The following is a 12,963-nucleotide window of genomic DNA, read 5'->3' on the forward strand; positions in this document are numbered from 1 at the left end:
GCCCGTGCTGCCTGTAATGACTGGGAGAGGAATGCTGTATGGTTTTATATAGGCCTCTAAAAATAACTCACCCCCATCACCGCCATCTAGGGCCGGACTGACAGGCTCCCGCAGCCAATAGCGCTCCCCGCCTCCCATACAGCCACACCCTCTCCCTCAGTCTCAGCGCCTCCTTAATTGGACGCCAGTGACATCATCAACCCTATTTACCTTATTAGGTCACGCATGAAATTGACTGACAGGTGGCTCCTCCCCCTCCCCTGCCTCCCTGCCTCCCTCCCGCTCCTCCCTTCTCTCTCACTCACTCACTCTCTTGCTCTCTCTCTCTCTCTCTCGCGCGCGCGCCGGTCGCCTGGATTGCAGCGCGGTCCAGTCTGCTGCTGGTGGAAGCAAACCTGGCAACCTGGCAGCTCGCACGGAGACCGACTGGCAATCTGGCAATGCGGAAATAGATCTGCCACCCTCCCCCCCACCCCCCCTCCGAGCGCGGACCGAGGAGAGAGGCGTGACGGAGCGAGCAGAGAGGAGAGGGGATAGCGTTGAAAAAAGATAAAATAATCAACTACTTTCTTTCCTGCGAGCTTTTTTTTTTTTTTTTTTTATAAATAAAAGTGCTCAGGTGCGCTCATCTGCACCAGCTTGGATTTGTTGTCTCCCAGCATTTGTTTCTTTTCTTTTCAACCTGACAAGTCTGAGAAGGAGGACAGAAGAAGTGCGTGTTTAATCGTTTGGATTCCGGACTTCTGTACCGACTTTTTCCTGTTTGTTTTTTTTGCTTTGTTTTTTTTGCATCAAGCATGGATGTGTTGGCGAATTACAGTATTTTCCAGGAACTCCAACTCGTTCATGACACTGGTTATTTCTCCGCGATGCCTTCCCTGGAGGAGAACTGGCAGCAGGTCAGAGATGATGCGTTTTTCTCTTATTTTTCCGGGAAATTGGAGGGGTTAGAAACCGGGATAAAATACTATGTGTGCGCTGGTTGGTGTTTGTGTGTGCGTGCGTGTGTGTGTGTTTGTATAGTGTTTTGCATCACCAGAGCGCTCCGGAGCGGCGGCAGCAGCAGCCCCGTGTAGTTGCGTTTTTTTTTCGCTCACATGAAACACAGCGAGGTCCGCTGACAGGAGAAAACACACATACACACACAGAGAGAGCGAGTAGGTGAGGAGGAGGGAAATGATACAGACAGAGCTTCACGCACTAATGCAATTTGTTTTTAAAAAATGCGTAAAAACGTTCGAACCATCTTAACATTTACGCACACGCCCCCCTACTACAAACGAACGGTACCTTGACCACACTTAAAGGTTAACCAAACCATTTCATCAATAATGTAAAAGCAGGAAGGTGACGCTGTTGTCCCGTGAAATCCCCAATGATGATATTCAGATGTGGATTAAACCCTAAAAAAGGCGTTTTAACGTTGCTTGGGGAAAAACAAACTCTAAAACGCAGGTAGCTGCAAATACCGATTTTCCTCTAGTTTTGCCCTAAAGGAGGATGTTGGTACCTACCATTTCATATTGGTCTGTAAAGCATAAATTCCAGCTGTTTAACCACTTACTAATCCCATGCATATTGGTAATATGAAATGCTGTGATTCTCTTGTAGCTTTCTTTAAGAGAGCATCATTTTAGGGACTTCCTGTTGGTCTAATGATAATCAAATTGAGCTGTTAAGTTACTTATTTGGTGAATATTTTACCTTTTTATTTTTTAAATGTGACAATCGAAAGTTTGAGCGGGTTGTAGAGTTTAAAAGAGAAGAGGATAGACTTGATTAACAGTTGAGACTCTGAGTTAGAGCTGCTTGAAGGTGAAAGTGGAGTGATTTTTGTTTTGCAGTCTGAGCTCATGATGGAGAATGCAGTGTTTTATAGTGCCACTGATCTGATCACTGATAGACCAGTGTGACAGCCTGATGTGTTTGGATTTCTCTCTCACACACACACACACACACACACAGGCCGTGGAAGATGGACGCATGCTTAATAGCAAGTGACTTGTTCTTAAATAATATATCCACATCTGCTGCCGTTTGTTTGCAGATCATCCCGCTGAATAATGCATCATCACCCACTATAGAACATACACTAGACTAAGCATGAGAGTCTGTCTCATAACCTTTATCTGAGACATTGACTTATCATGTGTACCACATAGGACCACGTGGTCCTTTTTGTGGTCTGCAGGGGTTCGAAACATTGAAATTGCACCTTTTTTTCTCATGGTTTCAGACTCAAGAGATGAGGATTTAATAACAGAGAATCGGGTGATACAACTATTTTCCCTCAATTGCCCCCCCCCCCCCCCCTCCCTTTGAACTTGAGAAATGGAAGCTGTTAATTGGAAGGCATCTTCAGCCGCGTGTGTGATGGTGTGTTACCACCTTTTTATTTGCTATTAAATTTTCTGTGAACCAATACACCCAAAGTCTTTGTCCCTGCACGGGACAAAATCCACTGGGACGGGGTTGGTTTGGTTCGCCGTGTGTATTTGAAGGAGTTCTGGACCGTGTGTGTATGTGTGTTCATAGTCCTGAATGAAGCCCAGACTGCATCTCTCCTCCCTGACTGTCTTACTGACACAAATTCACACATCGCGTTGTCCTATTTTTAGTCGTTTTCCCCTCCGTCTGTAATGACATTATTAAATGATTGAGAGCTTTCATAGAGTTTGACAGGTTTTGATGTCATGTCTCCTATTCCACAGAATGGCTGGAAAAGTAGTTTTTTGAAGACGGGGAATGTCAAACCGGAGGGGAAAAGTAATTCCACTCAGTTTATCCGCACTTATATTTGTAGAAAACAGTTGTACATGTTTCAGTTTAGTACGAATACTGTTCAACCACAACGAGAGTTCACTGTGAGGTATCGTTTGAGATTGGACAGCAAAGTGACAGCAGAGTTTTGAGGCTAATACCAAAAGTCTACGTCGGCACCTGTTTTGTGGCTGAAAAGACATGAGTGCAGTCTCAGAGTTTGTTCAGTCGGATCCCCATTAGTTGTTACCTTTGCAACAACTTGTGGTAATTGGAGCCAATTGAAAGCTGTCTTGTTGAATGATTTAAAAAATATGTATATATGCATGTTTGTGTTCTTATCAGGATTTAGTTGAGAAGAGATTGTTTTTCATCATGTGGACAGAAACACATTGTGCTAATGAATGCTAACTTGCTTCAGGCCTGCTGGACTTGTAAGAAGGCAACTTTTTTTGGCAAAAGCTTATTGTCAAGAGTGTCTGTCTGCCTTATGTGGAGTTACTTTGCCCCCAAAATGAATGAATTCTGCTAAGACTCTGGTTTAATAAGCAAAGGGCTAATGGTGGCTATTAGTTTTATAGCTCTTGACTGGTGGCTGCTGCTTGCTAGCTAACAAGATGCAACAGGTAAAGGCGAGCTGATGGAAGACCATTTTTTTATCCCCTTCTCGTGTTGGAAGCTAGCAGTTTCCGCTGGCTTCCAGTCTTTGTGCTAAGCTAGGCTAACAACATCCTCTGTCTATATTGAACGCGCAGATATATGTAATATTACTGCTTTAAGGACACATTTCCATCGTATTTGCCCATCTCTATTTGACACGTAGAAACTACTACGTGAGGTTTTAACCCTCCTGTTATGTTCGTTTCTCAGGTACAGCAATGATGTTTGCGGGTCAATGTGACCCGGTACATGTTTAATCATCCAAAAGTTGTCAGAAACCAAACAATCCTAATAAATATAGTTTGTACCTCATCACCAACTCCATTACTAACAATTCAATGAGTATTTAGTGGAATGGAGTTATTCACCCCTCCATAGATCATAGTTCAATTAGGATAACTCACTCGTTTTCATGAAAAATACATGTTCAAACTATCTTTTAGGTACATTGGAAAAACCTAGATATAAATTGCGTTAGTCTACCATAACATGTATTTTTTCAATTTTTTTTTTACATTTTGAAACTTTCTTTTTTTCATGGGGTGATGTAGATAAATAAAGATGAGACACCTGTGATGTTCAAGGTCATATTGACCCGCTCACTCAAAATCAAGCCAAGTGAGTCATAAGGATTTGTATTGAATTATTTATAGTGTTAAAAAACAGACATTTACAAAAATTAACAAGAGATGAGCACAATGAACGAGGTGTGTGTGTGTGTGTGTGTATGCGGTTGTCTGTATCTGTGTCTACACAGCACACGAGTGACTGTCTTTATAATATTTTTGGCAGACAGTCTTGGCTGACGTGTATTGGGTGAGGATGACCACTGTATTTCACAATTTCTTGACATGAATGTCTCACTTGGAGGAACAGGTATATCAGTTTCCTCATCTGATGGTTCATAATCGGTACCATTATAATCTGAATTGACCTCAAGATGGTCTTCATCTTCAGACACATCCTCCTTTATTTCACTGTTGTGATCAAGGATGTACCCCAGAGCCTCCAGGGCTGTCATCCTTTTGTTTCTGTTGCTCATGTTGTCCTACAGTAAGCTGCTGTGTTGTACGTATCTGCAGAGTGTAATGTTGGTAGGACTCCCAAGCAACCATTTTGTATGTTTCGCCCCTCCACTGCTAAGTGTGGGCGGAGTTTTCCCGTCAAAGTCAAAATAGTATCTGTATTTCTCGCACAGGTGGGGTAGTGAGAAAGTGAATGTGTGAGAATGTGTGTGTGTGTGTGTGTGCATGTGTGTGTGTGAAATGGGGTGAAACATGGTGGGGGGAGTAAGAAATACTTTGTCTTACATTTTCAAAGACAGAAATGGTCTGAACTTGACCCTTCTGACCCCTTATAGCCTCCACTTTCACTGCCGGGTCAAATTGACCCGAGCATTATCTCTGTAATATAAACCTGCAGGGGGGGGGGGGGGGGGTTGCAAATACATGATATGAACCTCTTTTTTTTAAAACGTTGATTACACTAATTAAGGCAAGCAGAAGAAGTTTCATACAGAAAAAGTACTTTAAAATATTTTTTCTAGATTTTCAAACTTTGAAACGGGTCAATTTGACCCGCAACATAACGGGAGGACTCCAGAGAGAGCGATTTATTGTTTTTGCTACAAGCTCAGCTTTTCAGAGTGAAAAATGCTGTTATTGTGGATGGAAAGCCAAAACTGATGGGAAAAGATTTGTTTTGTCAATTCTATCTGCACTAGTGGGGACAATTTCAGAGAGAGGAGAGAGACAAACACACACACACACACACTGAGATCAGGCGCACCCACATCTTTTCCACTCTTGTTCCTTCTGTCTCACTCATTCACTCCACACACACACACACGCTCGGCTGGCATGCACTAATGGAAAGCTATGGTCTGGCAGGACTCATCCCGCCACTTTCGACAGTAATTGGCCGTTTGCTGTCAGACGGACGGAGAAACAGACACACACTTGGCCAAACACACACACACACACACACACACACACACTTACAAGCAAACGACCAGATTTGAGTGTGTCATTTATCTTCCCTGTCTGTCCCTGCATCACTCTCCTGGTCTTTGTTTCCTTGTACTGGCTTCTTTTATCAGCTGCTTTGCATCATGGCTAAACATGTGGAAAACACAAACACACTCTCTCTCTCTCTGTCTCTCTCTCTCTCTCTCTGTCTCTCTCTCTCTGTCTCTCTCTGTCTCTCTCTCGCTCTCTCTCTCTCTCTCTCTCTCTCTCTCTCTCACTCTTTTCTCACCTGTCTACCAGCCTTGTTGCCTATGACAGTATGAGCCCATGTTCTGCATATAATTGCTGCATCTTTGCAGGTCTGGAATGATGTGATGGGCTTTAGGGATTTGTGTGTTTGGTGTGTGTGTGTGTGTGTGTGGAGTGTCCAAGGATAAAATGGCAAACCCAGACTTCCCAATTAGATATAATCCATTTATTTCAAAGCAGAGCCCTGCCAAAGTCTGATGAGTTAGAGGGGAAGATCGACAGTGACAACAAAGGGTCGACGGAGATGGAAACTGAAGCAGAGGTTTAGGTTTTATGGGTTTGTTGTGAGTAAAGATCTGCATTTACGGACTCATGCTAAACAGTAAATGGACACTGCATGCACACTGCTTCAAACCGGCTGACTCTCCCGCAGCCGCTGTCTCATCTTGTCCCTCGCTTTATATGCTCTGCGTGTCTGTAGTTCCTTTCAGGCTGATTGATTTATTTGCCGTGGCGTCGTTACAGCACTATGCGAGACCAACCGGCTCGGTGTTACAGATATACGGCGTCTCCATTAGGCCTGACAAGCCTGCAACCTATACAGCCATGCATCTTTTTCTCAAGAGTGCATGCTGTAAGTGTTGTGTCTACGGCAGATTCGACCATCGCATGCTCTTCTGTCCAATCCTCCCGGTATTTCTGCAAAAGAAACGGTCACAAATTTCACCAATCGATTGCTGGTTTTTCCACATTAAATCATTCAATTCAGAATTGCTTAAAAAAACCCGCCCCGGTCAAATACAAGCAAAACGTTACCCTCAGGCAGGGCTCACTCTCAGGTTGTGTATTTCCCCCACAACCCCCCCATCATTTCAGATCTCTGTTAAGTATTTCTAACATGATTCTGTGTCAAAGCTGAGGCATCAATAACACAACAACTCAGCCTGAGCATTTGACTTATGGAGCTTGTTGAATATGTTACAGAGCCTGGGAGGAAATACTGCCATATAGGTTACACTTAAACATTTTTAAAGGACTTCCATCCATCCATCCATTTTCCTCCGCTTATCCGGGGTCGGGTCGCGGTGGCAGCAGGCCAAGCAGGCCGACCCAGACCTCCCTCTCACCGGCAACATGTTACAGCTCATTCTGGGGGATCCCGAGGCGTTCCCAGGCCAGCTGGGAGATGTAATCTCTCCAGCGTGTTCTGGGTCTTCCCCGGGGTCTCTTCCCAGTTGGACGTGCCTGGAAAACCTCCAGTGGGAGGCATCCAGGAGGCATCCTAATTAGATGCCCGAACCACCTCAGCTGACTCCTTTCGACACGAAGGAGTAGCGGCTCGACTCCAAGTTCCCTCCTGATGACCGAGCTCCTTACCCTATCTCTAAGGCTGAGCCCGGCCACCCTACGGAGGAAACTCATTTTGGCCGCTTGTAGCCGCGACCTTGTCCTTTCGGTCACGACCCAGAGTTCGTGACCATAGGTGAGGGTAGGAACGTAGACCGAGTGGTAAATTGAGAGCTTTGCCTTCCGGCTCAGCTCCCTCTTCACCAAGACAGTCCGCTGCAGCGCCTGCTTTACTGCTGCAGCCACACCGATCCGCCTGTCGATCTCCCGCTCCATCTTACTCGTGAACAAGACCCCGAGATACTTAAACTCATTCGCTTGAGGTAGGCACTCCGTCCCCACCTGGAGGGAGCAATCCACCGGTTTCTGGCAGAGAACCATGGCCTCAGATTTGGAGGTGCTAACTCTCATCCCCGCCGCTTCACACTCGGCTGCAAACCGCCCCAGTGAATGCTGGAGGTCATGATCCAAGGAGGCTAACAGGACCACATCATCTGCAAACAGCAGAGAGGCGATCCCGAGACCCCCGAAACTGACGTTCTCCGCCCCCAGGCTGCGCCTAGATATCCTGTCCTTGAAAATCACGAACAGGACCGGTGACAAAGGGCAGCCCTGGCGGAGGTCAACACCCACCGGGAACGTGTCTGACTTATTGCTGAGAATGCGGACACAGCTCCTACTGCAGCCGTACAGAGACCGGATCGCCCGTTGTAACGGGTCCGGCACCCCATACTCCCGCAGCACCCCCCACAAGACCCCCCGAGGGACCCGGTCGAAAGCCTTCTCCAAGTCTTCTCCAGTTTTTAAAGGACTTGTTTACTCTCATTGGGCATACTCATTGGCTATGATTATGATAATGATTATGAGTTTTATTATTCATTATTATTATTACTAAGCAACCCTGTTGCCAGAAAAAATGTTATCATTGTACAATTTTGCAAACATCGGAATACGTTGCATTTCAACATTTCTGAACCAAAAATATGTTTCAGAAATACGTTTCATATCAGACTCGTATCATGATTTTGTCTCGTAAAACGATTGTTTACAAAATTACTTGGTTACGGTTTGAAAAAAATATAATGTTTTGTGTTTAAACAATAACGTAACGTGACTCAACAACGTGATGCAACACCATAATGTAATATTGTAATGTTGTAACCTTACGATGTTATGTAACATAACGTTGTAACGCAACAATATTACATACCGTAACAATGTTACATAATGTAACAGTGTAACGTTGTAACCTTAGGATGTTATGTAACGTAACAATGTTGCGTAACGTAACAATGTAGCGTAACCCTACGACGTTATGTAACAATGTCACAACATAATGTAACAATGTCACAAAAAAATTATGTAACAACGTAACTACCGTAAATACAGAATAATGTGCCTAAGCAAACCTATAACAAGCCTCATAAGGTTACATAGCGTAAAGTTAACGTTTCCTTTTGGGTTCACACAGGACACACAGCAGTCTCCTGGGTGAAAGTCATGTATTTGACATAAACACGTACAATGCCAACATGTTTTCGTGGTGGCTGGGCTGCATTATAATTACTTTTATCACCAACATTTTCCACTTACTGACAATTTCGGGATACAGATTACCAAAATGAATTGCAAAGTGATTTTCAAAAGCAATTATTTAAAAAAAATGCTGCAGCCAATTCACTAAATCTATGAAAAAAGTCATTCAGGATCCTGTTTGGAATGAAATTGCTCATCAGAGCGGGGGTATTGGGTTCTCCATGACTTGTTTGTTTGTACTGAAACATTAACAATGAGACCCAGTACTACTTACACAAATAGATGAACCAAGGTGTCGATCAAAACAGCCATAAGACGCTCAGCCGGCGGTGCAGCTTCACATGTACAGCGTCTATTGTTTCCTCTTCCTCTCTTCTCTTCGGTAACCTGTTAACCCCACTGCAAGGACCACTGCATCAACTAAGGTTCTCTCTGTGTTTCTCACTCTTTCTCTCTCCCCGTGGTCTGAAGCTGGCCTTCGGAAGTTTGACAAGATAATGAATTGCCATGCATGCTGCAGTTTTTCACATTTCACAGCCCAGTAACTCTGTATGTAGGGACGGAGGGAAGGATGGGGGGTGGGGGGAGTGTATAAGTGGGGGAAAGAATGAGGAAGAAAGAAAACACCAGTAGACACAAAGCATGAGGTTAGGTGCATACATACAGGTGAGAGTTAGTCAGGAAGTCCTCTCTTCACTCCATCTTCTTCTTGTCTCTCTGGTCATCCTTCCTGCGTTGCCACAGACACACACACACACACACACCGAGTTATGTAATTGTCTGTGGTGCACAGCTGCTTCCTCACAGTCATAGCAGACGGAATAAAATGAGGAAGTCGAGAGAGAAAAAAACAAAGGAATGAAGAGAAAAGGAGGAAAGAGACGACAGAGAGGAAGACAAAGAGAGGGAGAGGTGAAGAGAAGAAGGGGATGTAGCCACTGATTATGCAATCCAAACAATAAACACTTTTTTAATGAAACTTAAAACTCAATTCATGATATTTCCTGAATGTCAACTTGTACTGCTTCCGTCATCATGTGGCAATACCTCAACATATTTCCAGTGTTGGAAAAATATGCAAATCTATTAAAAGAACAACTTTGTTCAAATAATGATTGTGCAACTCATCTTGTAAAAATGGAGATATGCTGGTTCCAGCTTTTAAATGCATTGGCTTTGTTGCTTTTCTTGTATCATGTAAAAACGTTTGGACTTGTTGACTGACGCACAGTTGACAATGTTGAAGCCTGCCATGTCCAACACTTTGGTCTATAGGGAAATATCTTAACAACCATGACGTGAGTTGCTATGAAATTTGATCCTCTGACTCCATGTTCCTTTAAGGATTAATGACTTTGGTGATCCTCTGGCTCTTCATCTAGTGTCACACCAATAGGCCAAAGCTGACACTCGTCCAGTTCTAATGATTCATCGCTGCATCGTCTTCCGACATGGTTACTCCACACAGTCACGCCAGATTAATGGGAATTAAACCTAAAGCAGAGGTTTGTTCACAAGTGAAACTTGATGCATTACATTAATATCATTTAGATGTAAGGGTCAGAAATGATGGTTCCTGCAGTCGTAGTTTCACAGGTTTGACACTTTTGTCATCTTTTTTTGGGGCAAACGGGACGCATTGAAGCTGTCAGAAATGACCCAAAAACAACAACGTGGAATTGCAAGCAGGAGGCTGACATGGTTTTTTTTTACCTCTCAGTTGCTCGTGGTTTCATTTTTGAACTGAACCCGCCAGGCTCAGGTCGATTGGTAGAAACCCTGTGATTGACTGGTAACCTGTCAAGTGTGACCTGCCTCTTGCCCACTGCATGCTGGGACTGACTAGGGCCCACTGTGACTCTGAACAGGGCAAGCATTACAGGAAATGGATGGATGGGTATCTTAAAATATGATTTCTAAACACATTATGAGGCATTATTTTCAGCATTTTAATGGTCATAACTCTAAGATACTTGTCCAGTGACTACCACAAAAAAATAAACACTTGAAGCTGTAAAAGAAGTCAGATCTGTAAAAACAGAACCCTTTAGTCACAAACATGCACATTCACTTCCTATAGTGTGGAAGCTGGTGCCAATATTCTCCTCAATATGAGCCGCTCTAATCACTGCATTCATTCATTTTCTTTTTTTATCGTTCTTCCAAACACGCACACACAGTTATTGTCTTGTCCTCGTAATTTGAAATCACTTGAGTAAAACACACACACACACACACACACACACACATTTGCCCGTGGTACCCATAATTCAGTAAGTGAATAAGGCAGTCAGTCTACGGTGGCAGAGATTAGATAAGAATGTGAGCAGTCAGACTGCCGCGGCAGGAAAGCAGAACAAATGAACTGCACTCGCGTTGGAGAGAGCTTATACTGTGAAAGCCATAGCCCTGATCTTTCAAGATGAGTGTGTGTTTTATTTTATTTATTTATTTTTTATGGAGGGCAACTCTCCAGCGCTCTCCACCACGGAGCCCGATTACTAGAGTTTACAAGGAGATTTACCCATTCATATCTCCATGCTGCTAGCACAATGCGGATATCAGCCATTGTGTAGTTTGTCTGTATTGAAGACAGAAGTAACATTGCAGGAAATGTGCTTGTTCGCTGTTTTTACCTGCTGTCAGATGAGATAACTGATATCAGTTTTAATCTCTGTGGTTTTCGGTAGAAGTGGGTGTTTAGCCTGTAGCTTAGCAAAGAATGTAGCGGGGGACGACTGCTGTCACAGCTCAACAACTGCAGGGCTGTTTAGTCAGCTGGACAGATACAGGGTTGTGTAGTAACTGATTAAATGTAATCAGGATTACATAATCAGATAACAAAAAATAAATAGCCCGGATTACATTTAAAAAGTGGGCAATCAGATTATAGTATACATTGTCGTGGATTACTTGATTGCATTGTTGATCGCGTCTTTGAAATGTCGGTTTATCTCTCAGATTGCCAGTTTTGTTAATGGTGACTTAACTAATATTTGTTTTTACAGGAGTACAGGAAAGTAAAGTATTGTTGATTGAATGTTACTTCAGTATAGTTTTTACTTTATTTATAACTCCTCTGTTTTCTGTTATGAGACTGGATTTACTGGTTAAACACACTTGTATTTGGGAAGTTATTTCACAACAGAGCAGTGTTTGATTTCATTCTTTTTTTATTAAGAGCAATCCTCCTTGCGATCACAGGCTGAGCTGTGTTGACACACACACACAGGTGCGTTGTGTTGTGTGTGTGTTTGTGTGTCTCTACATCCTGCTGAGCCAGTGTTTGCAGACCGATTGGCTCAGGGATAAAGCCTTGTGACCTGGCGTCTATCCAACCAACCCTCCCCATTCTCTACTCACCCAGCTCTCGCTCTCTGTCTGTCCGTCTTTTCTTCTCCCTCCCTTCTGCAAACCTTTTGTTTATGCGCATTTTTCACATCACAAAATGCTGAATGGAAAGGGTAGGAATTTTTAAAAAAAAGTCTCAATGTAGCAAAGAGTTTTTGCTCTGGTCTGCAGTGGAAAAGTTGATGTTTCAGCAAAGAGAAGATGCAATAAAGGCTGATGGAAACACATTACTCCAAATAAACAACAACATTATAGGACCTGCTTTGTTCTTCTTCTTCTTCTTTTTCTTCTCTCTTATTACTGCCAGACTAAAATGTTGTCAGAATTCCCAAAAACTAAATAATAAAAGCGAGAGGCTGACAAGGCGTTTGGCCGGAGGAGAGAAAATACGTCATGAAAATAACAAAAACCAGCAGCTCTGAGATGTTTTGAAGTACCGCAGCTCTTTTCATGATCATGATCTTCTGAGAGTCTTCCCAAAGCTCCAGTTAATGAACACATTGATTCATATTTTAATTTGCAGACTTTTTTTTTTTGCAAATTAGTTTAATATCTGCACATCTGGTCAGGTATACACTCTCTTCCTGTCTCTTTAGTTCTGAGCTCCTGTGCCGCACCAACAGCCACCAGGCCACTCACATGTACAGTGTGTGTGTGTGTGTGTGTGTGTGTGTGTGTGTGTGTGTGTGTGTGTTTTGGTAATGACATCATCCATAGTGTGCAGAGGATGTTGACAGTGGCAGAGGAAGTGAGTGTATATGTGTGTGCGTGTGCGTGTGTGTGTTTGTGCCGGCTTGGCAAGGCCTAGCTTGCACAGTACAGCATCCAGGATACACACGCACACACAAACATTTGTCGCTGCTTTCACATTGATCTAGCAGACTAGTGCGTCACATTAAATTAGACCTTTCTTTTTTGCTCTTCAGGTAGCCTGAAATAAGTCAGACATATTTTCATCCTAATAAGTGCACCGCCCTGTCCCCAGGCAATCTGAATAACGACCAGTGTCACCTCCTGAGACCTGACTAAAAGGTGAAAACATGTTGTGTAGCGAGCAATGACAAGCGAAAGAAACCATGCTACTGCTTTCTCT

The 12,963-nt window shown here is 43.5% G+C and overlaps 1 protein-coding gene across 1 annotated transcript in view; it reads left to right on the forward strand.

The window, feature by feature from the left end:
* The first annotated feature begins 209 nt into the window (after positions 1-209).
* Positions 210-12,963, forward strand: part of klf7b (Kruppel like factor 7b) — a 74,399-nt gene continuing 61,645 nt past the window's right edge. Inside the window, exon 1 of the mRNA XM_076081908.1 lies at positions 210-899. Within this exon, the coding sequence (XP_075938023.1) occupies positions 798-899 (102 nt within the window). The 5' untranslated portion in view covers positions 210-797. The remainder of the gene's footprint in view (positions 900-12,963) is intronic.

The sequence above is a fragment of the Anarhichas minor genome, unplaced genomic scaffold, assembly GCF_050575085.1.
Source record: "Anarhichas minor isolate MPS153535 unplaced genomic scaffold, ASM5057508v1 ptg000087l, whole genome shotgun sequence".
Lineage (NCBI taxonomy): Eukaryota > Metazoa > Chordata > Actinopteri > Perciformes > Anarhichadidae > Anarhichas > Anarhichas minor.